The sequence below is a fragment of the Lipotes vexillifer genome, unplaced genomic scaffold, assembly GCF_000442215.2.
Source record: "Lipotes vexillifer unplaced genomic scaffold, Lipotes_vexillifer_v1.1 scaffold265, whole genome shotgun sequence".
NCBI lineage: Eukaryota > Metazoa > Chordata > Mammalia > Artiodactyla > Lipotidae > Lipotes > Lipotes vexillifer.
In genome coordinates, this window is record NW_006795112.1 from 615,522 (window position 1) to 632,483 (window position 16,962).

Here is a 16,962-nt window from a genome sequence, read left to right on the forward strand (position 1 = left end):
TCTGTAGTTAAAGGAGTATAATTCTCCTACCAAAAATGACACAGACTTCACCCTCAGGCTCACTTCCTGGATATTAGAACTGGACAAATTGTCTAACACTCTTACAGCATAAGGAATAAGCAAAATAGAAAAAAAACCCCACAAAATTTGAGATACTCTGGATTCAAAGTTTTATTCTTCCAACTTAATAAAATTAAGACACTCTACTTACTCTATAGTATTATTGTAATGATAAGATTCATGGAATGAAATACATTTTCTTTTCACTGTTCAATTACTTGTATGAAAGTGACTTCATGTCTTTTATCCCCATCTCTCATACACTGGAGGGTAATGCTTTTGGTCTGGTTAACTAAAAAAAAACAACAGGGACGTGTTACTTATTAACTTATGTGTTTTGGTACACTGGCTCTCTAGGTGCATTGTTTTATATCTCAGTAATCTTGATGAAAAGGTACTTTTATGTCTCCATCTGATAGATGACATATGAGCCTCAGCACAGGTGAGCTAAATTGTCCAGAGTTACACAGCAAACATATGGTAGAGATGATTGAATCAAATAATGCTATACCTGGTATGGTGTGGGGCTCAACAAGGGGTAGATGTACAAGTGAGTTAATTATTCAGGCCCAGTCTCTATCTTTGGTCTTCATTCTGAAACATTTTGCTCTTGGTTTTTGATACCTAAAAGGATATTCACTAAAAGACCCAAGCTCAGGAATAACCGTAAAGAGACAATGAAGGTAGAACAATAGATAGCCCACAGGCTTAAAGGAATAATTTCCATTTATGAAGTTTCCTAGGCTAGTTTCCACTTGATCTTCAAACTCTTAACTCTTTCTTCCTTGATTGTTTTGTTAACTGTCTAGATTTATGATTTAGGACTTTTTAAAATCCACCTATTGGGCAATAAAGTATATTCTAGAATTGAGGGCCAATATTAAACTTTCGACTAAAATGTTAATTCATTAAATATCAAACTCTACCTTCAGACTAGAAACGCACAGTGCTTTTGACAGTGGGGTACTGCCTCAAAATCTAAGTTTTCCTTATCTCCCAGAGTTGGGAAAGAACTTTTCTCCAGTCCTTAGTGTATTCCATAGCCCAAAGCAAGGAAGGATTGCAAATTTGGGGATTTAGTTCCTGGACAAACTCATTGGTTAATTTCACACAAAAATGAGGATAATCTATTTACTCTATAGGATTATTATAGGATATAGCTCATGTTCTCAAAGGTCTTAGTTAGAGGACAAAGAAGTGTTTACCTAAGTGTAAAGGTCAGAGCTCCTTAGGGAGCTGCCCGAAGCAGAGCCCCTAGTGTTTGAAATAGAGAGCAGAAGCAGCATTTTGTTTAGATGTTTGTCAGTGATTGGAGATTTACAATCAGCATACACAGAGTGGGAAGAACTAAAGTTAGCTCACAGATTCCCCGGAGGGTGGAGTCTGAGCAGAAGTGCTTTCAATTTCTCACCCAGAAGTCTGGCCTATAAATCTGTAAGGAACTCTTGAGAGGTTTTTTTTTTGTTGTTGAAGCAGAAACACTGGGAGCTGTGGACCCCATCCTAGCCGGTAAGCCCTGCGACACTGATATGTATACTCTGTACACAAATATACATTCAGTGATTTTTCTAAAGGGATATTCTGCTAGAATTCTTGTCATAATGCTTTAGAGGTTTCTTCTGCCAGTTTCTTCTCTTTTTCTCCTCCAAATTATTTTCATAAAAACAGTGCAACACCCTAAAAGTGTTCTCACCTTTAAAATTGCGAGTTAAATGAAGAGATTTTTACCAATATAGTAAAAAAAGAATTGATGTCAATAGTATACTGCAATTCATCTACTAAAAGATAGTTATAGTTGAATAAGTTAATCTTGGTACTTGAGTTTAAATGGTAAGATTTGATCAAAATTCAGATTATTAAATAAGCTTTAGGTCCTTTGTTTTCTGGTAACTCTAGTTGCCTTTCGTGCTGTTAGTCACATTCAATTTTTGTTTAGAGAAGTGAAAATGTCTATTTCTTGAGTAAGGTTTCTTCCCCTTTCACTCTGTGAAATGTTTGCCTAAGAATGGAAGGTTGATACACATTTTTTCTATATAGCTACAAGAGTTTCTTTTTTCTTTCCTGCTTTTACTGTGAGGATGGAGAGGTGTTTTTTAGGTAATAATATTGGGGCAAATGCATTGAACTTATTAATGTGAAACTCAGCATATAATTCATATAAGCTTAGATATGAAGTATGCAGCTATGTCGGTGATGTCACTCATTCCTCAAACAATGATATATATTTAAAGGACACTGTTCTAGGCACATATATTAAGTAATACTTTCTTTCGCAATGAAAAGCTACACACTTTCTTCATAATTTGCTTTACCAGGTTCTAATCTTTGGACTCAAGTGAATAATTTGCTCATTTCCGGCATGAAACCTGAAACTGTGTAAAGATTAACTACTGGGTACTCATTGTCATTTACTTAACTATTTAACCTTAGACCTGTGGGCAACTAGGAGATCCTGAATTCCATAATTCCATAAAAATGTTTTTATGATTATAAGAGTTTCAGCTTTAAAGTTTTAGCTGTCTAAATAAAATTGAAAGCACAATTTACAAAATTTCAAAAGCTAAATTAATAGTAAAATGGCAATTTCCATCACAAGGTATTAATATGAAAATATATTACGATACTATCTTTTAACTCTTTAGAAAGGAATTTACTTAAATAATTTTATTTGATCCTAACCATGATCTTCTGAAGTAGAATTTAAGATAGTTTTACATAACATTGCAGCAGAGAAATGTTAGGTGACTCGCCTAAGACCATATGTATACATGTCCACTTTTAAAATAAAATTAACACTAAATACATGAAGTATAAAATTTGGAATTTTTTTAAACTTGGGTTGAATTTCTTTATTTCAGTATCAGAGCATGTCAATTTACCTGCAAATGGTAAACCTAAACAAGGCATACAATTACAGTTTATTAAGCACTAATTGTCTTCGTGGCGGGGTGAGTGCAGAATTTAGCAGGAATTGTTATGAGTTAATAAACTGCTTTCTTGGAGTGAGGGCACTGTGTTATCACGGGCACTGAGGATTTTATTTACTTCTGTCGGGAGCTGTGCTTGTTGGCAGGGTGGCACCCAGTTTGCTCTTCTGGAAAGACTATTTCACCAGCAGGTATCTTACTGTCAGTGCAGGTGAGGTTTTGACACCTGGGCTATGACAGGCCCAGAAGTAGGACCGGCACTTTAACCTTTGCCAGGCTGGGACTGAAAGGATTAAAAAGAGGAGATGGATTTATAGCCTGTGGTGCTTTGCAGACTGAGTACAGGGCTGAAAAAAGAAATAAAGGGAGAGAAAGGGAATGAACCAAAGAAACATCGAAAGGAAAATCAGGAAACAAGATTGAAAGAAAAAGAAGTGAGAGGTTCAAGTCTTGGGTCAGGAATTCTTCTCTGCACATTCCACCCACATGCCCTGTCAAAGACAAGCACAATTTGACTCAGCTCCTCAGGCAAGTGCAGTCCCAAATTGTGAGCTCTATTATCCTTCTCTTTCATTTTTGTTTCTACTCTATTGATTCCAGAGTTTGGTCTCAAAATAGGGGAAAATGACTCTGATCCGTCAGAATTGTTACAGGGATTAAATAAGAAACATATAAAGAGGCTAATGAGTTAATACAATTTTTTTTTAAATGAAGTTGAATTTTATTGCTAATATGATGGTAGAAAATTAATTTGTGTATTGATTTAGATAACCCAGTTAGAGTTTAGAGTCAACCCTGATGAACTCTGAAAGTGCTGACTCTCCAAAGGAAGTCTCAAATATAAGGTAAGCTCTCTTGATTCTGAATCCCATTGAAAATGTTCCTTTAATTATTTCCTCTGTGGTTGGAATGAGGAGGGTATTCCTCTAGTAACAGTCATTAATCCTGTCAAATAATTCACCAAGCTATTTGTGAATCTTATTCAATTGCCATTTGTGGGGGAACACTCTATCTGAAAGGCACTGCTCAGGAACAGGTTGACTACAAAGATAAATTAAACAAGATTCAGGCGCCCAGGTATAATACAGTTCAATAGCAACTCAATCAAGCTACCATAAGTAATGGGTTTATAGTAAAGACACACCTGATAGACAGAAAAGCTCCAGGTTTTGATTCCCTCCAGATTGTGGGTCACCACATGGGCAAGAGAGTGTCAAGGCTAGATTGTGTCCTAGCCTCTTCTACTCACTTCAGTGTGGTTTTCCCCTCGTTCTCCTGATGTGTAGTTGATGCTCAGCCAGCCTTTAGGTTTTTTCAGAGGAAACTGCTTCATATGTAGTTGTAGACTCAGTGTGTCTGCGGGGTCAAGTGAGTTCAGTATCTTCCTGCGCTGCCATCTTAAACAGGAAGGCTCTCCTATTCTTGCTCAATTTCAAAAAACAAAAACTTTGAGAAATAAAATACAAATATAAAAAATAAATACAAAATAAATATAAATCTCCATTGTCATTTATCCCTTTCCAAAATTTAAGTGTTCTTTCCAAAAAGGTGGGAAGTGTTAGATGATGACTAAAGGAAGCAGTATGTGGTTTCAAGAAACACCACAGGGTCCTGCTTTGTTCAAAGATGCTCTGGGGGCTTCCCTGGTGGCGCAGTGGTTGAGAGTCCGCCTGCCGATGCAGGGGACACGGATTCGTGCCCCGGTCCAGGAAGATCCCACATGCCGCGGAGTGGCTGGGCCCGTGAGCCATGGCCACTGAGCCTGCGCATCCGGAGCCTGTGCTGTGCAACAGGAGAGGCCACAACAGTGAGAGGCCTGCGTACCGCAAAAAAAATTTTTTAAAAAGATGTTCTGTATGACTGTGAAAGAGAAGTTTCTCATTAGCAGCAGCAGGTAGATCTCTTTGGTCTTCATATGGCAAAAATTACTAACATTATTTAAGGTGTTTAAATACTTTTTCATCAATATTGTTTTTATCCACAATAAAGAATTTGTTAAGGTTCTATTGTATGTATGTTCATATTTTTAAAACTACGATCCAAGAATCATTGGGGAGGGGAGAGTGGAGGTGGGCTAGGGAGAAGGAGGATAAGCTAGTTGGGGCACTGCTCTTCTATACTTTTCACAAAAGCATCTTTACTGTTACCTCCTAGTAAGACACCTAAAGGAAAAAGTGCTGACATTATATATGTTTGAATAACATTAATTTGGACCACTTCTCAGAAAATAAAAATGGAAAGAGCTAACACTTATTGAGAGCTTACTTTGTCTTGAGCACCATTACCTACTTCAGTCCTTTCAGCATCCCTAAGTCACTATTATGTGCATGAGAAAAACTCAGGCATGGGGTTTAATGCTGATTGTTAATTATATTATTCGTGAGGTTGGGAAGATGAGAAGCTTAGTTAAAACAAAAGGTGTTTTACCTAAAAGCTAATTTTCTACCAAAAATGAAATGATGGTGGCTAGATTATTTTTAATTTTTTTCAAATTAATTTTTAGAGGAGAACTTATAATGGAAACTTCACCTCTTGAGTTACCAGCTGACACAGTCCGACGCATCGCATCTGAACTTAGATGTCACCCAACAGATGAGGGGGTTGCCCTCCGCCTCGATGAGGAAGATAAGCTGAGGCACTTCAGGGAGTGTTTTTATATTCCCAAAATGCAGGATCTGCCTACAAGTAAGAATACTGGAAAGGGTTTTACTTTTCTTAATTAATTTATTAACATATCTGCTACTGCATGTGTTCATCATAAATCTTTGAAAATCATTGTTCTGTTATATAATAGAGCCATTGCAATTGTGTCTGCAAAACAGCAGGCTCCCGGTGGTATTAATTCAACCTGTCAGCCTACCTTAGTCTCAGATTCTATGTGTTTTCTCTCCTCTTCTGAAGAAAATACTTAAAGGGTTCTTATACTGTCATCTAGTTCTCTGAACAACAGAGTTACTGATTGAAAATTGTAGCAGATGCATTTACTTGTTCTCTTAAGCACTCAGAGCTTAAAACAATTCTTTTTCAATACAGTATTAGAATACCTCTTGTTTTGTGGCACCTAGTTCATGATAACATATTTGTCTAAGAGAGAATATTATTTTGGGACTTGGATATATTAGGAAGGATGTTACATAAGCAGCCATCTTTGTGTGTCGTGGCATGTATAACTTACAAAAAATAATTAAAAAAATAAAATCAATGCCTAAGAAATGCATATTGCATTTCAAAGAATTAATACAGTAAACTGACTTTGTTCTTGTTTTGGAGGATGTTCTGTTTAAAAAAAACTAGGTAGCACAGGTAAAAAAAAATGAAACAGGGGCTTCCCTGGTGGCACAGTGGTTGAGAGTCGACCTGCCGATGTGGGGAACATGGGTTTGTGCCCCGGTATGGGAAGATCCCACATGCTGTGGAGTGGCTTGGCCCATGAGCTATGGCCGCTGAGCCTGCACAGCACATCCGGAGCCTGTGCTCTGCAACGGGAGAAGCCACAACAGTGAGAGGCCCGCATACCGCAAAAAAAAAAAAAAAAAAAAAAAAAAACAATTTTTCATGTTTGGCTTAGCTCCATTTTCCATCGATGAAAAAGTTTACAAGTTGAATAGAACTGATCCACCAAAATGGGTTTCACATACTTAATAACTCAGTCTAATTTCCTTTTTTCTTCAGATTAACCGTGGCGGGTACAATTTTGGATACTCATAATCCAAGAGCATTAGCTAATATGATTTTAAGATGAGACTGGTTCACATCACTGTCATATTTGGTTTATATTTTATTATGTAACACAGGATGGCACCTTGTAAAATTATGGAAGTGTAAAATAAAAGGAAGCCTAGTATCCAATTTAAAGTTGCTTACTATCAATTGAGGAAGACATTGATGAGACCAGATTAAATGGGGTTGTACTTTACAGACAAGCAAAAGCTGAGAGAGTTCAGCACCACCAAACCAGCTTTACAACAAATGCTAAAGGAACTTCTCGAGACAAAAACACAAGAGAAGGAAAAGACCTATAATAACCTAAAAACAGTTTAGAAAATGGGAATAGGAACATACATATCGATAATTACCTTAAATGTAAATGGACTAAATGCTCCAACCAAAAGACACAGATTGGCTGAATGGATACAAAAACAAGACCCATATATATGCTGTCTACAAGAGACTCACTTCAGACCTAGAGACACATACAGACTGAAAGTAAGGGGATGGAAAAAGATATTCCATGCAAATGGAAACCAAAAGAAAGCTGGAGTAGCAATTCTCATATCAGACAAAATAGACTTTAAAATAAAGACTATCAGAAGAGACAAAGAAGGACACTACATAATGATCAAGGGATCGATCCAAGAAGAAGATATAACAATTGTAAATATTTATGCACCCAACATAGGAGCACCTCAATACATAAGGCAAAAACTAGCAGCCATAAAAGGGGAAATCGACAGTAACACATTCATAGTAGGGGACTTCAACACCCCACTTTCACCAATGGACAGATCATCCAAAATGAAAATAAATAAGGAAACACAAGCTTTAAATGATACATTAAACAAGATGGACTTAATTGATATTTATAGGACACTCCATCCAAAAACAACAGAATACACATTTTTCTCAAGTGCTCATGGAACATTCTCCAGGATAGATCATATCTTGGGTCACAAATCAAGCCTTGGTAAATTTAAGAAAATTGAAATTGTATCAAGTATCTTTTCCGACCACAACGCCATGACACTAGATATCAATTACAGGAAAAGATCTGTAAAAACTACAAACGCATGGAGGCTACACAATACACTACTTAATAACGAAGTGATCACTGAAGAAATCAAAGAGGAAATTAAAAAATACCTAGAAACAAAGGACAATGGAGACACAATGACCCAAAACCTATGGGATGCAGCAAAAGCAGTTCTAAGAGGGAAGTTTATAGCAATACAAGCCCACCTTAAGAAGCAGGAAACATCTCGAATAAACAACCTAACCTTGCACCTCAAGCAATTAGAGAAAGAAGAACAAAAAACCACAAAGTTAGCAGAAGGAAAGAAATCATAAAAATCAGATCAGAAATAAATGAAAAAGAAATGAAGGAAACAATAGCAAAGATCAATAAAACAAAAAGCTGGTTCTTTGAGAAGATAAACAAAATAGATAAACCATTAGCCAGACTCATCAAGAAAAAAAGGAAGGAGACTCAAACCAATAGAATTACAAATGAAAAAGGAGAAGTAACAACTGACACAGCAGAAATAAAATAGATCATGAGAGATTACTACAAGCAACTCTATGCCAATAAAATGGACAATCTGGAAGAAATGGACAAATTCTTAGAAATGCACAAACTGCCAAGACTGAATCAGGAAGAAATAGAAAATATGAACAGACCAATCACAAACACTGAAATTGAAACTGTGATTAAAAATCTTCCAACAAACAAAAGCCCAGGACCAGATGGCTTCACAGGCGAATTCTATCAAACATTTAGAGAAGAGCTAACACCTATCCTTCTCAAACTCTTCCAAAATATAGCAGAGGGAGGAACACTCCCAAACTCATTCTACGAGGCCACCATCACCTTGATACCAAAACCAGACAAGGATGTCACAAAGAAAGAAAACTACAGGCCAATATCACTGATGAACATAGATGCAAAAATCCTCAACAAAATACTAGCAAACAGAATCCAACAGCACATTAAAAGGATCATACACCATGATCAAGTGGGGTTTATTCCAGGAATGCAAGGATTCTTCAATATACGCAAATCTATCAATGTGATTAACCATATTAACAAATTGAAGGAGAAAAACCATATGATCATCTCAATAGATGCAGAGAAAGCTTTTGACAAAATTCAACACCCATTTATGATAAAAACCCTGCAGAAAGTAGGTGTAGAGGGAACTTTCCTCAATATAATAAAGGCCGTATATGACAAGCCCACAGCCAACATCATCCTCAATGGCGAAAAACTGAAAGCATTTCCACTAAGGTCAGGAACAAGACAAGGTTGCCCACTCTCACCACTCTTATTCAACATAGTTTTGGAAGTTTTAGCCACAGCAATCAGAGAAGAAAAGGAAATAAAAGGAATCCAAATCGGAAAAGAAGAAGTAAAGCTGTCACTGTTTGCAGATGACATGATACTATACATAGAGAATCCTAAAGATGCTACCAGAAAACTACTAGAGCTAATCAATGAATTTGGTAAAGTAGCAGGATACAAAATTAATGCACAGAAATCTCTGGCATTCCTATATACTAACGATGAAAAATCTGAAAGTGAAATCAAGAAAACACTCCCATTTACCATTGCAACAAAAAGAATAAAATATCTAGGAATAAACCTACCTAAGGAGACAAAAGACCTGTATGCAGAAAATTATAAGACACTGATGAAAGAAATTAAAGATGATACAAACAGATGGAGAGATATACCATGTTCTTGGATTGGAAGAATCAACATTGTGAAAATGACTCTACTCCCCAAAGCAATCTATAGATTCAATGCAATCCCTATCAAACTACCACTGGCATTTTTCACAGAACTAGAACAAAAAATTTCACAATTTGTATGGAAACACAAAAGACCCCGAATAGCCAAAGCAATCTTGAGAACAAAAAATGGAGCTGGAGGAATCAGGCTGCCTGACTTCAGACTATACTACAAAGCTACAGTAATCAAGACAGTATGGTACTGGCACAAAAACAGAAAGATAGATCAATGGAATAGGATAGAAAGCCCAGAGATAAACCCATGCACATATGGTCACCTTATCTTTGATAAAGGTGGCAGGAATATACAGTGGAGAAAGGACAGCCCCTTCAATAAGTGGTGCTGGGAAAACTGGACAGGTACATGTAAAAGTATGAGATTAGATCACTCCCTAACACCATACACAAAAATAAGCTCAAAATGGATTAAAGACCTAAATGTAAGGCCAGAAACTATCAAACTCTTAGAGGAAAACATAGGCAGAACACTCTATGACATAAATCACAGCAAGATCCTTCTTGACCCATCTCCTAGAGTAATGGAGATAAAAACAAAAATAAACAAATGGGACCTAATGAAACTTCAAAGCTTTTGCACAGCAAAGGAAACCATAAACAAGACCAAAAGACAGCCCTCAGAATGGGAGAAAATATTTGCAAATGAATCAACTGACAAAGGATTAATCTCTAAAATTTACAGGCAGCTCATGCAGCTCAATAACAAAAAAATAAACAACCCAATCCAAAAATGGGCAGAAGACCTAAATAGACATTTCTCCAAAGAAGATATACAGACTGCCAACAAACACATGAAAGAATGCTCAACATCATTAATCATTAGAGAAATGCAAATCAAAACTACAATGAGATATCATCTCACACCAGTCAGAATGGCCATCATCAAAAAATCTAGAAACAATAAATGCTGGAGAGGGTGTGGAGAAAAGGGAACACTCTTGCACTGCTGGTGGGAATGTGAATTGGTTCAGCCACTATGGAGAACAGTATGGAGGTTCCTTAAAAAACTACAAATAGAACTACCATATGACCCAGCAATCCCACTACTAGGTATATACCCTGAGGAAACCAGAATTCAGAAAGAGTCATGTACCAAAATGTTCATTGCAGCTCTATTTACAATAGCCCGGAGATGGAAACAACCTAAGTGCCCGTCGTCGGATGAATGGATAAAGAAGATGTGGCACATATATACAATGGAATATTACTCAGCCATAAAAAGAAACGAAATTGAGCTATTTGTAATGAGGTGGATAGATCTAGAGTCTGTCATACAGAGTGAAGTAAGTCAGAAAGAGAAGGACAAATACCGTATGCTAACACATATATATGGAATTTAAGAAAAAAAAAAAGAGATATGGGAACATATTATATGTATAACTGATTCACTTTGTTATAAGGCAGAAACTAACACACCATTGTAAAGCAATTATACCCCAATAAAGATGTAAAAAAAAAAAAAATGGGGCTGTAAGTGAAGTGATCTGGGATCACAGGAAAAATTCTTCTATGTCTTTCTGGAATCTAAAATGCAAGGGCATTTTGATTTGAAACTTAAGGGATAAAAAGAAATATTAATGTGTGAAATATGATGAAATTAAATCTAGGAATATTCTATCAGTGATGGGAAGGAAGGGGTAACATACAGAACACAGTGTGGCAGTCCTCAAAAATTCCCAGGACCCACTTAAGACAAGTTAGCTCTGGTGACCCTGCCCCTATGTGTTCTCCAGCCTTTGGGCTGCCTGGGGCTTTGATGAGCTCCTAGTTCAGGTGTGACAGCAGAACCCTGGAGTGCCACAGAGTTTAAGATTGCCTTCTCAGCACACAACAAAACTATAAATTGGGAATCAAGGCTCTAGAACTTTCTGCCATTTATTGAAAGCTGTAATTTCCCCATGATTTAAAAAAATTTATTTCAATCCTTTTCATGAGTGATAAGAAAAACAGACACAACAAAGTAAGCAAATAAATACACTAACAAGACCTTTCCAGTGAGGGCAGATTATGGTATCAGAGAGAAGGAAGAGCTGAGGAGAGAAAATGGCCAGTGGTACATCGTAGCTGCAGCCTGGGCCGAGATTTCTTGGGAAATAATGCTAACTAATGGCCACATCTAGACACCCATCTATGAACAATGGCTACTTCCTCAACACTGGAGGTGATACATTAGGGTTTGATTTCTTTGTCTTTCTTTTCTTAAGATGTCTTTCTTCTGTGTACTACCATTAGGGATTTGACGTAGGACCCAACTCTGGATTTTCAGGTATAAAACCTATTGAAATGAATGGGTACACAGAAAGTTAAAATGCTATTTTGAATTTATCACTTTTTCTGTTACTGAACTTAAGCCTCATTAACTAACATAACTCGCATCCTCATGTTGAGTCACTTATATTCAACAAATATTTATTAGTTACTTTTACATATTCTCCCTCATGCCTTGAAACTTAGTTTCTAATCCAACTTGCCCATTCCCAGCTCAATTGATTTGTAGTATAAACAACTAACAAAACTCACAGGGTATGTCTGGGAGGCAGATCAACACAGGACTCTTCTACTAAGCTTTGAGATAATTTAATCAGAACCCAGATAAAGATAGTAATGTACATATAATCACTTCATTATACTTAAGAGTTGACTCTACTATCCTGATTATAGGTATCACATTTGTATAAATAGAAAATAACTTAAAAATCACAATGTTGGTTAAGTTATTTCTGATTCTTAAAGAAATATAAGGGGAAAGAAGATGAATTGATTCAATAAAAACTTAAACTATTCATTTGTTTAATAAAATACAGTTTTGAATGATACAAAAATTTACTTCATTAACCCCAAGAGTTTTTCTAAATTGGTTATTGTCAAAGTGTGTGGTCTCCTGACCAGCACATGAGGATCACCAGGGAATTTACCAGAACTGTCAATTTTTTGGGTACCACCTCAGAATTACTAAATCAGAGACTCTGAGGAGAGCCCAGTCATCTGTACTTGGCCTCTTCGGACAGTGTCATAGAGTTGGATTAATTAACTTCTATTCTCATTATTCTCACTCTAGGAGTTCCTTACTCTCTGAAGGTTCATCCTTTCAACAAATATTTATTAAGCACTTAATCTGTTCAAAACATTTTTCTCAAAACAGTTTATCAGTGAACTAAAGAGCAAAGCTGTCAGTTTCCTGAACTTTTATTTAAGTATAAGGAGACAGATAATAAACAAAATTACAAACAATGTAATGTGTACTCTATCTGGTAGTGTTCTAAGGGCCAGGAGGGTGGGAGGAGTGTCATTTTACTCAGGGTGGTCTGGGAAGGAAACACTGATGAGATGACACCTGAGCAGAGTTAAGAATAAAGTGTGAAAGTGAGCCTTAAGGATACAGAGGTGAAGATAAGCCTGGTGGCTGTTTAAGTTTGCCCTGCCAACCATCTTTAGTAAGTTAAATTTAAGCTATCCAAACAAGATCTACTATTAGTCTGACTCTGTGATATTTAGCCTTGGTTAGATAAAACTGACATAGAAAACTATCATGCTTGAGTTTGTATCCAGGGATTCTATATAACATAACAGAGCCTCTTCAGTTCAACTACTGTTAGTCTCAGAAGACAGTGACAAGTATGAGGTATCAGTAAACGAAATAAAGGAAAGTGTGCTTTTCAACATAAACTAGAATCCTTTATTTAATGATAGCTAATGCTGTGTTAAATAAAGGCTTTATCCAGCTATAAAAGACATCCATTTATGACTGTGAGTTTAATAATGACTTAAAATAATATCCATAAGAAAAACAATGGAGTATCTCTTACTTAAAAGCTAAATTTTCTAGACATTTTGAACTTCTCATGGCAGTTGTATTCTGTAATTTAATGGACTTATTTGTATCCTTCTCTTTTCTTTTGTATTACTCTATCTGCTCCCTGAGAGTAGGGACTGTCTGATTTCTCTATGTCTGAGTGGGTGTCATCTAGGCAGACCCTAGTGGGGGAGGCAGCCAATAAGATCTTATCCCTCAGAGGGAAGAGCATGTGCAAAGACATAAGCAAGAGAAAGCAAAGTTACAGACATGATCAAAAGATACTATGTAAATAGGTGGGTGTGGGTAAACAGTAAATAGTATATATACAATAGGGTAAATAGGATAAGAGGGTAATTGCTATAACAGCGTAAATAGAAAATAGGTGGGTGTGGGTAACTGGCAATAAACTAAATAATTCAAAAAATTTTTAACTATTAATACTTTGTAGTGTTTGAGATTTATGCTGAGTTTATACATAGCTGTGAAAAATAAGCTTGTGACAACAAAATAGTATATTCATGTTATAGATATCATTTCATCAACAGTGTAGAACCATACTGAAGAGGGTGAAAATAGAATTAAAGAAATGATTTAGAATATCTTTGCAGAAATCCAAAAGGGATTGTGAAAATCCAAGTAAATGCATTGGAGGGGAATAAAGGGAAGAGACTCAAGAAATATTTGGAAGACTCATTGAATAAGCCTGAATCATTAGCCATTGGATAAACTATTGAGTAGGAGAAACATAGTGTGAGCCAGACTTTCTGATTTAAGTAACTAGTGGTAACTAGTTACTTAAATAACTTATTTGGAAACTGTTTATTTAAAGAGAACCCAGGTTTTTTGTTTTTTTTTCTTGTTGCTCTGCCCTTTGCCGTCTTCACCTCAGAGTCCAAGAAGTTGGTAACTGTTTCAAGCAGTAGGAGCAGGTAGGGTCAAAGAAGAGTGTGTGTGTGCTCTCCCTTGAAGAAGGTTCCCAGAAGTAGGCTTATTACATATCCACCTACCCACCATGCCATGACCCCATCTCTCTGCAAGGAAGACTGAGTGTAAAATATCATTTTTATGCTTGCGTTACCAAACCAGGTTCATCTGCAGCAAGACAAACACTGAGATGCCGAGATTTGCAGCAAGAAAAGGGTTACTCATAAGCCAGTCAAGCAAGGAGACAGGAAAACAAATCTCAAATCCTCCTCCCTGGAAGTGAAGGGCTTTAGATGTTTATGGGATGAAGAAGCAGGGTAGTCTGGGGCATGGGGGTTGTGGAGAAAGGTGACTGGAGATAAGAAAAAGGTGAGGTAATTGTAATTCTGTGGCAGCACAACTGAGCTACATGCTTTTTCATGGGACACATGTTCACAAAATGGTGACCTCAGATGTTCTGAGGGTGGACTTTTTGGCCCTCTGACGTCAAAAGCTCACCATCAGATGCTGGCACATGTCCAGTGGTCAGTGGTCTCAACCAGTCTTAACTGGTTTGAGCTCAAACTGGACTGAGTTGACTCCAAGTTCTTGCAAAAACGACTTGGCCAAACATCTTATTGTTTAGGTTACATGCTGCTTAGAGGATATGCAAGTGTTTGTAAATAAACAATGACAGGGCTTCCCTGGTGGCACAGTGGTTGAGAGTCCGCCTGCTGTTGCAGGGGACACGGGTTCGTGCCCCGGTCCGGGAAGATCCCGCATGCCGCGGAGCGGCTGGGCCCATGAGCCATGGCCGCTGAGCCTGTGCATCCAGAGCCTGTGCTCCACAACGGGAGAGGCCACAACAGTGAGAGGCCCGCGTACAGCAAAAAAAAAAAACAAAAAACAATGACAGCCAGCTTAATCAGTGAAGGCAGATTACAGCTTATTATTCATTAAGCAAGTTATCATTTAATGGATCTAACTGATGACTACCCTCAGTTTCACTTGGAAGCCACATGCTTTTGTTTTGCTTTGTTTTGTTTTGTTTTGAATAAAAAGATTAGTCCCAGACCTTCTGAAACAACTATATAAGGAATTAGTTGGACAAATTTTAATAACATGCCTATACCTACATCTCACACCAGACCAATTTTTTTTTGGCTGCAGCACGCACCTTGCAGGATCATAGTTCCCCAACTAGGGACTGAACCCATGCCCCCTACAGTGGACAAGTGGAGTCTTAACCACTGGACCACTGGGAATTCCCCAGACCAATTAAATTGTAATCTTTGAGTCAAGCCCAGGCACCATATTTTTTTAAAGCTCCTGATGTGATAGACTAGTACATAAATTCAAATGAAATATATAAAGATCATGAGGATATATATATTATTTTTAAAAATTAAGATTTCATGAATAGATTATCATAACTAGTTTAAAAAGTATTATACCCACATATTTATAATTTTAAAATGATTATCTCTTTCAAAAACAGAAGAATTTCTGGTATTGGTATCTAACAACATATTTGCAATTAGGATCATGTTTGGACAACTTTGATAATATTAGTTGGATGCTCCAAACACACTGAGTGCTCTTTTTGTGGAAAGCATTAGAGTAGGAAATTTATATATGTTGAAGACATAAAACTCTACTCAAAGACTCTAAAATACTTACAACTCAAAATTTAAAATAGCTTCATTAGCATGACAATAATTAATATATTAAGGGGGCCTGTTTCCTTTCAGTTACCTGGACCTAGTGAAATGTAGCAGAATTTAAATCACTCTAAAAGCACCTGACCTGAGAGGGCTACTCATTGGGTTATTTTAACTACAGCAGAAAGGGTCTAGAAATATACTGTAAGAGGTGGCAGGCAGTGGTAATGGATAGGATCAAAAGACATCAGCAGAAGCATGCATTCACTACTTTAGGCAACTAGATGTGGGAAATCTCCAGTGAGGAGGGACTGCTAAAGAAAAAAGTAACAAAATGTAACCCATAAAGGAAAGCTCTACTAATATAAAGGCACTAAAGCCAGATTACAGTTTTCTTATCTTTATTTTCTCACTTCATTGAAGGAATTAAAAGCAGCAGCAGTGAGGAACAAGAAGAACAAACTACAATAGACATATTCCTCTGTTCCAAACTATAATTTTCTGAATTAGATCAACCCTGAGCTGGGGATGGGGAAAACCTTTGAATCTGAAGTGATGTTGAAATTTTGATTCATATTTAAGAAGCAAAAATGAAATTGGTTCCTGGGTTAGGTTTGAAAACATATAAAGGAACTAAAAGAATAAGCAAATAAGGTCCAGGGTGATGGAAATTTTTGATGCATTGAAATTACTAAGAAGCAAACAAATGAATTTCCAGAATCATGAACTCTACAGCAATCATAGCACAACCTTTGTCAAGAGATGAGACTTCCAGACAAATGAGGTGAGGCCTCTTTGTAGAAAGCTGAAACTCTTGAGTTCTAAGACCATTTGAAGTCAAGTGAACCTTTAAGGAGGATGTTATAGGTTGAATTGTGCCCCCCTAAAAATTTAAATGTCCTAACCACTAGTACCACAGAAAGTAACCTTATTTGGAGATAGAGTGTGTAGATGTTATCAGATTAAAATGAACTCAATAAGATGGGCCTTAATACAATATGACTTATAAAAAGGGGATATCTGGAGACCAATGGGGAGATATGCAAGAGGACTACCAAGAAATTATAAAAGCTTATGCCCAAATTGACATCTC

General features: G+C 36.9%; 1 protein-coding gene across 1 annotated transcript in view; it reads left to right on the top strand.

Annotated features, from left to right (window-relative positions):
• Positions 1–5,489: 5,489 nt before the first annotated feature.
• The window catches only part of KYNU (kynureninase), a 99,239-nt gene continuing 87,766 nt past the window's right edge, over positions 5,490–16,962 (top strand). The window contains exon 1 of the mRNA XM_007467469.1: positions 5,490–5,672. Coding sequence (XP_007467531.1) covers positions 5,504–5,672 — 169 coding nt within the window. The 5' untranslated portion in view covers positions 5,490–5,503. The remainder of the gene's footprint in view (positions 5,673–16,962) is intronic.